Source organism: Salvelinus namaycush, chromosome 30 (assembly GCF_016432855.1).
Source record: "Salvelinus namaycush isolate Seneca chromosome 30, SaNama_1.0, whole genome shotgun sequence".
Lineage (NCBI taxonomy): Eukaryota > Metazoa > Chordata > Actinopteri > Salmoniformes > Salmonidae > Salvelinus > Salvelinus namaycush.
In genome coordinates, this window is record NC_052336.1 from 26,276,632 (window position 1) to 26,290,581 (window position 13,950).

Below are 13,950 nucleotides of genomic sequence, written 5' to 3' on the forward strand. Positions count from 1 at the left end.
GCCAGGTTAATGTGATATCTGAGTGAGAGTGACCAACAAAATCAATCGGGGCCCCCTGGACGTCAGGGTCACTGGGCACATGCCCTGCCTGCCTGGTCGGTAATTCGGCCATGATTGCTACAAGTTTAGATAGCTAACTAGACTAATTTACTTAGGTCTCTCTTTATTTGGCCGAGTAGGCCGTCATTGTAAAAAATCTTTTTTTCTTAACTGACTTGCCTAGTTAAATAAAGGTTAAATATATATATATATTTTTTATAATAATCTAACATGTTTTAACTGACATGGGCTAATTGAGTGACTGTCAGTGAGTGACATAAAACAAGAAGAAAGCTGCTACAACCAATTTTAGAAATTTAACCTTGTGTATTCTTCTATTCTAACTCTCAACAGTAAGTTCAGACCGACAATTTTTTTATTAAATAACCGAGGTCTGGACCGAGTGTCCTCATATGCAGGGTTGGTTACTTTCTAAATGTAATCCTTTACATTTACCTGTCCAAAATTGTAATCAGTAATGTAATTTTTGGATTACCCAAACTCAGTAACGTAATCTGATTACATTCAGTTACTTTGAGATTACTTAAGAGAGAAGATTGAACGACATCTATTGCAGGATAAATAAATGTTAAAGTTTACATAGCTGGCCATATATGGATGTTACATTTTACTTTATAGGTTGGTTATGTAGGCTTCTTCTAACCCATCGCTTTCTACTACATATAATAATACGATTAAATTATATATTTACGTTAATATATCTAATTTATAAGTCCAAAAATGGATGTATCAATTACAGATTGCCCCTTTAAGTCTATCAAAAGTGTGCAAGTTTGAGCATGTGTCCATTAGGCCTATGGATGTGTTTTTTTATCAGCATGAATTAGATTGAGCAATAGAAGCCCCACTTTTATTCCATAGGCTGGGATCTGCACTCTGCAGATGTTGCAAGAGCGCAACAATGATTGATAGGCAGCTTCAACTTCTTGAATTCAACCATTATTGGGTTCACATTCATATTTAGATGTGGGAACAGCCATCCACAACAACCACAATCCGTATAGTTGTCCCACAGGTGCTGCAGCACCTGAGGATGTAGGCTCCAGTCCCAAGGTGGTGGGCCCTACCTCGAGAGCATATCCGCTGCTACATTCAGGATGCCAGGTACGTACGCTGCGTGTAGAGACGCTAAACGTCCCTCAACCCAGAGAAGGAGCTCCTGTGCCATAAGATGGAGGTGGTGAGACTTCAGTCCACCCTGATGGTTGATGTAAGCCACCACTGTGGTGTTGTCCATTCTCACCAGGACATGTCTTCCCTTCAGATATGGAAGGAAAGACCGCAGGGCCAGCAGTACAGCTCGGAGCTCTAGTGTGTTGATGTGCCTGCCGCTCCATGGGGGTAGCCAACAGTCGCTGGCCGACCTGTCCTTGGTCATGCCCCCCAGTGCCCTGAGGCACTGTGCGGTCACCCGCAGTTGGCGGTGACGCTTCGGGGAGGTGAACCACCGTTGCGGAGGCCGGAGATGGAGCAGGCCCAGGGGAATCAGCAACGAGGCCGCCGTCAGCAAGCCCAACAGGCATTAGCAGGTCAGGGAGGATACCACCCGCCCCTGCCGAAAATGGTCGAGGCAAGATAAAATCGCCTGAACCCTTCTGGTGGGCGTCAGACGACTCTTCTTGTCATTTACAGTAATGCCCAGCCTGACGATGTGGGTCAGAGCATGTCTCTGTCTGACAGAGTCCTGGTTGGGGCACAGATAATTGAGAATCAAAAATCCTCGGTACGTGAGAGGTGCCAGGACAGCGTCCATGCACTTTGTGAAAGTGTGGGGTGCCAAGGAGAGGCCGAAGGGAAGAACCATGAATTCGTAAGCCGTCCCTTTGAAAATGAATCGGAGGTACTGCCAATGACCTGGGTGAACAGGAACATGGAAGTACGTACGTATCCCTCAGGTCCAGCGTCACAAACCACTGGTCCCTGGACACGGCCTGCAACACACGTGCTGGGGCAAGCATGTAGAACCTCAGTACCTTCAAGTACCCAATGAGGTTGCGGAGGTCCAGAATCCGTCTCTTTTTGGGACCACAAAATAAGTGGAGTAGAACCCACCTAGCCGTTCTGGTGTCTTGATCCTGCGGATGGCACTCTTGTCCAGGAGTGAGGAGATCTCCAGCGACAGGGTTTTCTTCTTCAGGGGGTCGGCCACCGTGGAGACACAAGGCCCCTGAAGGACAGGAGCGGGCACCGGAATTGGAGTCGGTACCCCTTGAGCATTGCGGACAACACCCAGGGGGACTCCACACCCTCCTCCCACTTTGCCCTAGGGAAGGGTGTGTCATGGGTCCTGCCGGGGCCCGCCCCTCCTCTGGCACCCCAAGTGCTTGGGTCCCCCAGGCACGTCCCTATGGCAGTGACGGTTAACAGGTTGTTGCTTCACCGCACGCTGTGCCCCTCCCCGCTGTCGTCCCTCAGCACGAGGCGATGGGGCAGGCATCAAAGACTCTGGGGGGTCCCAGTTTCAGTCGCGGGTTTCGCCAGGGGGGATGCCACCATCACACCTGTCACAAAGGGAAGCCATAAGCTCAGCCAAGCCAACAAGGCCACGGAGCAGGGGTCCGACACCCTGGGAGAGCTTATGTTGTGACCCGCTTGGAGGAATAGAAACCTAGTGAGGGATAAATTACCCAGTACCTCTACAAAAAATGGGGAAACCCTGTGTAGGAAAAGCAGGCAGACAAAAAAACTGCAACCAGGTAATGGGTTTGACTTATTTGTTTTTTTTGTTTTTGTCTTACGCCAACTGCAATATTACCTACCGGTTAAATATCCAAGCAGTAAAAACAGCACCATATGATGGAATAACTCCATTAAGGAACTGAATTTAATGTCTCAATGTAGTGGAAAGCCCACCACAATACTCTTACACTCTGCAGGGGTAAAGAACAAGAAAGAAACCTGCAGGGTAATTAGCAGAGAACCCACGCCTGAGGCATGGGGAGCAGCATGTTGAAGCAATTCACAACACACACATAGAACATGCCAGTCGGCAAGTTATGTAAGGTAAATTACTGTTTGTGGCAGCAAGAGCCACCATACTAATGGATGCACACGGAGTCGTAGTGTAACGCTAACAAAACACAAATACGACAAACCATGGGCGGAAGATATAGACCAACCGCACGCAATGAGTGGAGCACTCAAGAGAAGGGGCTGGCCATGTGGCCAGCTGCTCCAGGATACAAACAGCCAGTGAGTATACTTCCACGCAAGATATTACACTTACTAGTGACTTACCAAGCGAACTTCAGAAAGTTTATACTTCAAACCATACGGACATCCGCCGAGAAAATGAAAGAGAACGTGTGTCGCGGCCATGAGGTCTATATATAGGGGCGGACCCCAGCCGTGACACAGGTGTACACGGGAGTAAATCTGTAAATTCTCACCTCGGATGTATCCCTCCACTGCGGAGTGATACCAATATATTGGAATGATCCAATATAGTGAAACATAACATTTATAATTTTACCAAATATTTAGGTCATCATTTCATGGAGTGGTAAGTGGTAAGCAAGTTAGGTCCAAAAAATAGATTTTCACCAAGTCAAATAAATGTTTTATGTTAAGAGTTCCTCGATCGGTGTCCCTATACCAGCACGGTTGATGCTAACATGCGCTAATGTTAGCAACAACCGTTGTAAGTAACAGCCAACTTTCCAGGACATAGACATGTCTTATATGGGCAGAACGCATAAATTCTTGTTAATCTAACTGAAGTGTCCAATTTACAGCAGGTATTACAGTGAACAAATACCATGCTATTGTTTGACGAGAGTGCACAACAACAAACAACTTTAATCATGGCAACTGGTTTGATACATTCACCTCTGAAGGTCAATAATGTACTTACATTCGGTAATCTTGCTCTGATTTGTCATCCTGATGGTCCCAGAGATAAAATGTGGCATAGTTTTGTTTGATGAAATCCATTTTTATATTCAAATGTAGGAACTGGTTCTACAGTTTGATCCCCTACTGTTTTTTTTTTGTATTATCTTTTCCCAGATCTAATATGTTATATTCTCCTACATTCATTTCACATTTCCACAAACTTCAAAGTGTTTCCCTTCAAATGGTATCAAGAATATGCATATCCTTGCTTCAGGTCCTGAGCTTACAGGCAGTTAAATTTGGTTATGTCATTTTAGGCGAAAATTTTTAAAAAGCGTACGATCCTTCAGAGGTTTTAAGAGGTTTCATGATGCTTGTATCTACACCACAGTAGATCCTTTAAAGATTGTTCTATACATCAGTTGGGGTCTCTATAAGCTGCTGTATGAGGTCCTAAACCTATTGTGAAAGTGTATCCTTGTGTAACTAGTGTGCAATGGCAGGCTAGTTAGTAGTGTGCGCTAGTAGCATTTCAATCAGTGAAGTCACTCACTCTGAGACCTTGAAGTAGATGATTCCCTTGCTATGCTAGGCTTTTGTGGAGGGAAAGGTAACAAGCCCAGGTTGGTGCAAGGAGAGGGATCGAAGCAACACTTTTATATTGATGCTGTTGACCCGGATCATTGCTGCCGAGAAGAAAGACGTCAAAGGGGGGTGAGTGTAACCGGTGTGAAATGGCTAGCTACTTAGCAGTGTGCGCTAGTAGCGTTTCATTGTTGCTGGGATATGAGGTAACAACCGTGCCTGGCCTATGTTAAAAGTGTTTATTTTTTTAAGTACGTTGTTTGTTTGGTATTAAGCCTGTGTTAAAATATGCTTAAAATATATTAAAATACAAAAAAGGGATTGTGATTGTGTTGAATTGTGTTTGGGAAATAAAGATAGACCAGTGGAGGCTGGTGGGGGGAGCTATAGGAGGACGGGGTCATTGTGAAAGCTGGAATGGTATAAATGGAAGGGAATCAAACACATTAAACATATGGAAACCGCGTTTGACTCTGTTCCATTGGTTCCATTCCAGCCATTACAATTAGTCTGTCCTCCTATAGCTCCTCCCACCAGCCTCCTCTGAGATAGACATAGGTCATATTTCATTCAGTACAGAAATGTGTAGGTGGCTTAATTTACCCTGTACTGCGGCTCAATTTACCCAATTTCAGGGGTAAATTGTACTGAGAGAAAACAAGCTACAGTATGTTTTCAAAAATGTAACGTTTACATGAATTCTGAATATTTCCAGGGATACACAACATCCTGAAATATATGTAGCCTAGATATCTTTGTTAGGAAGAATACTATATTTCCCTTGACAGAGTGACGCTGAATGTAAAAAATTGCTAAATTTACCCCACGTTCTCCTAGATTGTGGAATAGATTGTGATAGCGAATGATGTCTGGCAAACCTATAGGGGCACTCTTCAAAAAAGCACAGTCCTAGATTGCACCTCAGGGAGCGAGGAGGACTTTGGTGCAGCTTTCAGTCGCAAGATTCTTTCTATTATCAGTCCGTGCTCAGTCTTGCAAGGGAATACATCAGTTCCTCGACTCTCCTTACCGTTTGGGTTTAAGGCAGAAATCCAGGTTAGTGAACTTTGTATCTATATTTTCCCGCTTTTGCATGTTCTTTTTTTTATTCTGGAGAAAATAAGAGAACGTATAGCCTGCTGTTGTGGTCAATTGGAGAATAAAGAATAGAGAAGGGAGAAAGAGTTGGATAAGCTATCCTTTGTTCTCTTTTGTTCATGTATTTGCATTCCTACTGGTGCGTGCGTAGATTTTCACATTCAACATCTTCGAGCCACGATTTGCGTTTTATTATGTGGATGTTCCAAAGAGTCTTTCCTGGGATTTTAACAATTTGTCTGCGCTATGAGGTGTAGACTTTTTTTTAAATCCAGAAGCATCAGGGTGACAGGGCTGTGTGTGCCCAAATCAATTTATGTAATACATTGAAAAAAGATCAAGTGTAGAGTAAGATGACAAATCAAGATTCAAGCTTAATAGAAAAAAAGACAAACATATTTTCCTTCGTAGCTCTACACGCCTGTGTCCCACAAGACGGTATGGCAACATTAACGAACAGTGAAAATAGAGTGAAGTAGCGGGGGTATGTGTTTGGGGGAATGGAGTCATTGCGCTTGTGCCTTCCCTGTCGATAATATATCGTTTTAAATCATTACTTATATTTGTTCTATAATGACAAACATCAAAGACTGCCATCCATCCAAGCTATAAAAAGTTATACTTTTTACAATCAGGTGGATTTCACAGTTAACGTCATTCTGTAGCAGGCATCTAGGATGCCTGTCTCTCAGAGCCTTGCTGATGCAACAGGAGTTGTAAAATTACCTGCGCATTTTCCTTCAATGTGATTTAACGTGTCTTCAGCCCTATTTGAGTTTTAATAGAAAATAATACATGGCTACCCGGTAGTGTTTACAGTAATCTCTGTGTGGTCATATTGCTATAATTGGTTTATCCCTCACACCCCTAAACCGGTACTATTTCATCCCCTCGTCGCCTATAAGCTCCATGTACTTCCCCAATGTGTGAACATTGTCATGTGCTTTTGGCAGATGTATCATGAAATCTCTTTTTGAAAAGTCTGACTGTTTTCTTTTAATGTGTGTGTATAGGCAAATGTCATGTAAACCGAGTAAATTAATTGAGTCAAACACATATAACTCGCGCAATTAACTTAATTCGCATGCTATAGCGACCCTTAAATATGGACAGTGATTGGGAGGAATATGAAAGCCTGTTTATCCGATAGCCTAGTAGAGGGGACCCATCGCTGCTCTGATATCAGCATGGATTTAGCTGTACAGCCCATAGCCTGCCCTGGCCTGCCGCATGGCTCCCTCTGTCCGCATCCCTTCTTGATTGCCCTAATGCAGCACTATGGACAGCTCCTATTATGATCACGCCCGTGTGTTCTGCAGTTCTAATAAATATGCTATATGGCAGTCGCTCTCTCACCCATCTAACAAGAAAGACAGATTAGATTCAACTACGTTTGTGACATTTTGGATAATGGTCAATCGAAGTACTTGCGGAAAATGTCATAGTCTATTGTTACGTTCGTGATTGGTTTTGCTTCATGTTTTGAGAACCGCCTGCATGTTGAGCATTTTCCACCTTTTGGCTTCACTTAAAACTGTATGTCAGGCAGAAGAAACCTGTAACCTGTAATGCCTGTTTAGTATACCAATTCCCATGGTAAATATTGTTTTCTGTGACAGTCAGCCTACTGTTATATAAAGGAATAATTTAGTACTATTATCACCAAACATAATCTCTCAGATAACATTTAACTTCCAGTTCTCGGTTTTCTGATAGGGGGAAGGGAAGTTGAAGTAGGTTGAAATCAGCTCTTCCTCTTACAAGCATGGCAATGGAGTAAAATAAACAACATTTTGTGAGTGAGACCAGTGTGATAACGTTAACCCTACACACGTACTTAGTTTAGCTATATCTATAGCTAAAATAGTTTAGCTATATGTTTTTGTTGTCATCAGTGGATGATGTATAGTACTACTACTCGGAATACTACTACTCAGTATTATACCATGGCATTGTTGAATAGTCCTTTCTGATTGGCTTGAAGGGCATTCTAGAGCATGCATTATTTCCCTTTATAAACTGGGTGGTTTGAGCCCTGAATGCTGACTGGCTGACAGCCGTGGAATATCAGACATTATAAACTGTTTGGTTCCAGCCCTGAATGATGATTGGCTGACAGCAGTGGTATATCAGACCGTATACCACAGGTATGACAAAACATTTAGTTGTACTGCTCTAATTACGTTAATAACCAGTTTATAATAGCAACAAGGCACCTCAGGGGTTTGTAGTATATGGCCAATATACCATGGCTAAGGGCTGTGTCCAGGCATTCCGTGATGTATCCTGCTAAGAACAGCCCTTAGCCATGTTATATTGGCCATATACCACCCCCTCATGCCTTATTGCTTATGTATACCACGGGTATGACAAAACATGTATTTTTACTGCTCTAATTACATTGGCGACGAGTTTATAATAGCAATAAGGCGCCTCAGGTTTGTGGTATATGGCCAATATACCATGGCTAAGGGCTGTATCTAGGCACTCCGAGTTGCAGCGTGCGTAGACCTGGCCTTAGCATGTTATATTGGACATATACCACACCCCCTTGGGCATTTTTTTTTTTTTTTTGCATGAAAGAAATCAATGGCTATAGTTCATTTTTACACGTTTTGTTTGAGCTGCTTTTGAAAGCAAAAGTCAAATTGTAATGGTTGTCGTCTGGAGGAGAAGAAGAGGACCAAGGTGCAGCGTGGTAATTGTTCATCTTACTTTAATAAAGGTGAACACTCAAAATACAAAACAACAAAAGTGACAACCGAAACAGTTCTATCTGGTGCAGACACACAAAGACTGAAAACAACCACCCACAAAACCCAACAGAAAACAGGCTACCTAAATATGGTTCCCAATCAGGGACAACGATTGACAGCTGCCTCTGATTGAGAACCATATCAGGCCAAACACAGAAATACAACACAGAAACACAAAACATAGATTACCCACCCAACTTACGCCCTGACTAAATAAAGACAATACTAAATAAAGACAAAACAAAGGAAATAAAGGTCAGAACGTGACACAAATTGAAAACACTATTGGTATTGTTGAATTCGATTTTCATAATAGCGCAGCTAGGTCTGATGGCTTGGCTCGCTAAACTAGCGCGTCTGTTTGTTTGGTTACCATGGTAACTACTGTAGATATCTAGTAAACTTGCTAGCTAGCTACTTCAGTGGATGTTGAACACATTTCTACAAGCAAATAGTATAAAAGGGATGGTATAACTGGGATAATCAACTCTGGGCTCTATGCTTTCTCTGGAAAATAAAGCATCTCTGTGGAAGGTCAGTTCCACTCCGAACGCATAGCCCCTCTTTGATTATCCCTTAATTCATTCCCATGCTTTAGTGGTTGCAAAGTAACAGGAGTGGGCAGAACAGGAGTTTGTGGTCTGTAAAATAACATGTTATCTTATCCATGCTTACCCTGGCCTGAATCTTATTTAACCCTTGCACTAAACTATAGAAAAAATCCAGACCATAGCCCCAAAAAATGTCTTACCAACCTGTCGTTTTTAAAATACCATGGCATTGTTTCAATACTCGTTTCTGATTGGTTAAAGGGCATTCCACGTCGTTCATTATTTTCCACAGAACGCATAGCCCCTCGTTGATTTATCCCTTACTTATTTATATACAGTGCACTAGATAGCTATAGAGGGTTAGCAGATTATACAATCATTTTCACCAGGCTTGTTGAACAGGTCCTAGTCATGCACAACAAGTGCTCACTAGGTTCCCAAAACCTATAGCTAAAAACATTTGTGTTTTTTTCTTTATTTTGTGAACTCAAGTCCCCCTTCTTCCTCTAACTGTGCCTCTAACCTGCTATTCTAAAAGTATACCAGTGGGAATAAGTGTACAACTAAAACAGACCATTAAAGGGCAACAGTAGAATGGGAGGCTCACTTGGCACATAATAACATTACCTAAGACTCCAGAGAGGGTGTCTTGTCCTGTGGTTTATACAAGAGCACTGGATAGTTTAGAACTTGGAGTAGTTCCCATGCAGTGGTCATTTGTCTTTTTGCCAATAGTATTTGGCAGAGTGTGGTCTCCAGATTGAAATGCTCTCCCCCTTTAAAGCCCGACTGAGTGCTTTACAACGGAGACAGGCGGCACTATGTTGGCATGATTGCAATGCTTTGAATTTTATTCAGCTTTAACTTGGTATTGAGGTTTGTGGTGGGTAATTAAAGGAAATGGATATATGCTATGCATAGATTATCAAACGCAACAACCTGTCACACTTGTTAAGTCATTCTGATTTTATTATTCACTTTTAGGAGACACCATGGGAGGCAAGCTGAGCAAGAGGAAGAAGGGGTACGATGTCAGCGACCCAAAGGACAAGAAGGAGGAGATTACTGTGGCTGCTGTGAGTGCCGTTGAGGCCGTGGCCCATGCCGTGGAGAGCAAAGCACCAGCTCCGGTCGCTGAGTTGGCAGCGAAGACTGCTCCTAAGGTGTCTGCTGCGGTAGAGGGAGCAGTGGAGTCGGCAGCGGTAACCATCACAGAAGCGACAGAAGAGGCCCTGTCAGCTATAGAGGCTGTGGCCAAGGGGGCCACCGCCGAGCCAGCGGCTGTACCAGATGAACCTGTGGCAGCCCCGGCAGAACCAGCGCCAACAGCAGAAGAGCCAGTGGCTTCAGAAGAACCAGCGGCAGCACCAGAGGAGCCAGCACCAGCTGCAGCACCAGAAGAACCTGCAGCCCCAGAAGAGCCAGTGTCAGCACCGGAACAACCTGCAGCAGTAGCAGAGGAACCAGCCGCAGCTCCAGAAGAGCCAGTGTCAGCACTGGAAGAACCTGCAGCAGCTGAGGAACCAGCAGCATCCCCAGAGGAACCTGTAACAGCACCAGATAAAACAGAGGCACCGGAAGAACCAGCGGCACTAGACGAAACAGTGGCTGCACCAAAAGAGCCTGCCGTGGAAGAGCCTGTACCAGAAGAGCCTGCGGCAGCACCAAAAGAACCTGCACCAGAAGAGCCTGCGGCAGCACCAAAAGAGCCTGCAGTGGAAGAGCCTGCACCAGAAGAGCCTGCGGCAGCACCAAAAGAGCCTGCACCAGAAGAGCCTGCGGCAGCACCAAAAGAGCCTGCACCAGAAAAGCATGATGCAGCACCAAAAGAGCCTGCACCAGAAGAGCCTGCAGCAGCACCAAAAGAGCCTGCACCAGAAAAGCATGATGCAGCACCAAAAGAGCCTGCACCAGAAGAGCCTGCGGCAGCCTCTGTGGAACTATCCGCAGCACCAGAAAAGGATGCTGAGGCTACAGAACAAGCCACAGAAGTGGCAGACACTACAGAACCTAAGCCTGCTGCTCCAGAGCCTGAAACAGAGACTGTTACAGGGGAGGCCCCAGAACCTGAGGCTGTGCCCGAGGCACCAGTAGAGGCAGAAGCAGCTTCACCCGCACTGGAGGAGGAGCCTACATCAGTTGCAGAAGCTGTGTCAGAGTCAGCCACAGAGGCAGCCGCAGAGCCAGAGGCAGCCGCAGAACCAGGATCCGTCCTAGAACCAGCCGCTAAAGAGCTCCCCCTACCTGTAGAAGAATCCGTAGCAGAGCTTGAACCTGAAGCTGCTGATGCAGTAACAGAGGCAGCAGAGCCAGAGGCTGCCGACATTGCAGAACCCATCCCGGAGATCATCATTTCAGAATCTGCTGCACCTGCTGCTGCAGAGGAGGCCAACGCTGTGCCACAGGAGGCTGTGCTGGACAACAGGGAAGTTGTTTCCGCAGAGGAGGCTACTGCTGAGCCTTCTGCCCCTGCGGTCAATGGGGAGTGTCAGGAGCAGGCGGCCGAGCCGGCTGCCGTGTCTGCCCCGGAGCCACAGCAAAAGAAATGTGTCAATGGCATTGACAAGCCAGAGGATGCCGTTGAGGTGCAAATTGACTGTGAATTAAAAAAGGACTTGAACCTGACTGGCGACATCCAGATTCCTGAGGCAATCGGTGAGGCAATAAGTCAGGCTGTTGACTTGGTCTGAAGCTAATATAAATGTGTCCCTAAAGTCCCTAATGATCCGAAAAAACCTCCAACACAAGCTTCTGAAGATAAATCTAAAAATGTTTGTTGTGGCAAAGGAGTTTCCGGTTAACTAAAAGGAAATACAACCACTCAAGTGTAGAGAGGGGGAGTGAGGTACATGTAGGAAGAGATGTGAGACATGGATGCAGTGTTGAATCTTTGTGCCCCACACGTCATTGCAGAGGGGCAGCCTGTGTTTGCAGCATTTGTGGTGAGATGAAAGCCAGCAAAATTTGAGGGATGAGTATAGGAAAACCGGGAAAAAAAACTGGACAACAGAGAAAAAAACGTGACATTGACATTGGAAATTTGGAATGGAATGAGTAGTTTTGTCTTTGTGTGTGAGCCTGATGAATATTAAAAATGGTTTATCAGAATAGCATTCAATAGTGATCTAATTTAGACTTTCACATATCCTTTCCTTAACCATATGAAAAAATAATGGATGAAAAGTTTTGGGCTTTTATAATGGTGCAAACAGTAAGGAATGTTCATTGATGGCTTGGAATGGAGAATAAAAAAAGACTGTTATACCTGATTGCTCCTTTGTTGTTATGTATTCTATATAAATTAGGCAAAAGTCATTTGACACAAGGCCTTATTGTATAATGACAGGTCATTTTAGTCAATTTTAGCATGTTACAATCATTTCAACTGTATTTTAAGATACCTTTATGATTGATTATAATAAGTAAACCTAGGTGCAAACAATGGAGATCTTTGAAAACTGAAATTAGTCCAGTGCTTTATTGTTGTTGGCTGATAGATTGAGTGCACCAATATCAGCAGTCGGAGACATTATCTACAGAACATCATTCATTTCAAACTTCTACAGTCATGTACAGACAAGGTTTCTTTTGGGTTAGGGGTCGCCTGATTGTATTACCTGTAGACCAATGTCCTCGAGGTCATTGGCCTTGCAAATATTTTGTTTGGTGAATCTTGGCTTGCCTGTGTGTTTGTTTGAAAAATATGACCATGTTAATGCATGCAGACAGATCATTTCATAGGCCGTCTCTTCCTCCACCTCTTACATCATAATAGCCCATCTCACTGGAACTCCAAGCTGTGGTAGGCAGGCAGCACCATAGAAATAGAATGAACAGAGAGGGCTTGGAAGCTGCGGTAAGATGCGGTAAAGAGGTCAATGGAACTCGACCCAAACAATGGAAATGCCATGGAAACACATGCGGGAAATATGGTGATGTAGAATGTTCATTCAAATGATGCTAACTGATGTGGCTCATACAATAGAATGTATTTTTTGTTTTTGTCAGTTGAGTTGACTCTACAAATCACAGCAGATTGAAGGGTACACTTCCTGCTTTTACTTCCTGGCATGGGTACACTCAAAATGGCTGCCAGTCCACCCATTATACCATCATTGACTTGAATGGGGACGCCTGTTCTATTCATTCTATTTCTGTGGGCAGCACACACTCCCCACATTTCAGAGACTGAAATGGCGAGGGGGTTTGGGGGAGGGGCATGTGTTCTTGGAGGAGGAAGGGGCTTTCAAGGGGGTTGGCGGGAGTGAGTGGGGGATGAGGGTCTGGGATGAAAGGAAGAGCTCTGACGCAGCACAGAGGAGAACACAACCATGACAAATTAGATAATCTCTCTTTTGCCTTGAGACATTTTTATACTGTTTCAGGGGCTGAAATTGGGCAGGGGGGTGGCGAGGGTGGAAGAGAAGGATAAAACGGTCGTAGAAGGTTCTGACACCTACTTCACCGGCCTTTGCAGAATGCTCCTGAGCATGGTGCTTGCACCTACATCTTAAAAGAGGCTAGAGGATATCTGTGATGTAGGTACCAAAGCACATGCATTAGCACAAGGGAGATAAATGTTATGTGTTTGTGGATGTGCGTTTGTGTATGTGTATGTGTGTGTGTTCATGAGTCTGTGTTTGTGTTCATGAGTGTCCAAGGCATATGCACTGTTTATGGAATCTCCTACAGAATTTATAGAGAGTGGGTCAAAATCTGAAAGAAGGTTCGATGGAGATATCGAAGGTTCCCAAGCGTCTTCCAACGGCACCATAACGAGCTCCTCCACATAGCAACCCTGAATTCTCGCTCCGGTTTCTTCAAGAAATACTCAGGCCCTCAGATTTATGAAAGGAACGTTCTTGAGAGCTGGGTGTTGGGTGGATGGACACGCTGTGTTGTTTTCTCTCTCCCATCTGAAGCGTTCTGTGTCAAATGGTTACAGTGTATATGAAAACAGGATCAAATTGGATGGATTTCCCTATTTATTTCAGGAAACGATCTGTAAATGATCATTATCTAAATCCCCCTTACATTTCAATCAAGAGATCATCAGTGAGATTAAA

At 44.2% G+C, this 13,950-nt stretch overlaps 1 protein-coding gene across 1 annotated transcript; it reads left to right on the forward strand.

The window, feature by feature from the left end:
- Positions 1–5,452: 5,452 nt before the first annotated feature.
- Positions 5,453–12,135, forward strand: LOC120025152 (proteoglycan 4-like). Its single transcript, XM_038969607.1, has 2 exons — positions 5,453–5,535; positions 9,869–12,135. Exon 2 carries the CDS (start codon positions 9,877–9,879, stop codon positions 11,572–11,574), a length of 1,698 nt encoding a protein of 565 aa, XP_038825535.1. The 5' UTR covers positions 5,453–5,535; positions 9,869–9,876; the 3' UTR covers positions 11,575–12,135.
- Positions 12,136–13,950: the final 1,815 nt, after the last annotated feature.

What these genes read in the sequence shown, in the direction of transcription:
- LOC120025152 (XM_038969607.1), top strand. Translation starts at nt 9,877, where the DNA reads ATGGGAGGCAAGCTGAGCAAGAGGAAGAAGGGGTACGATGTCAGCGAC.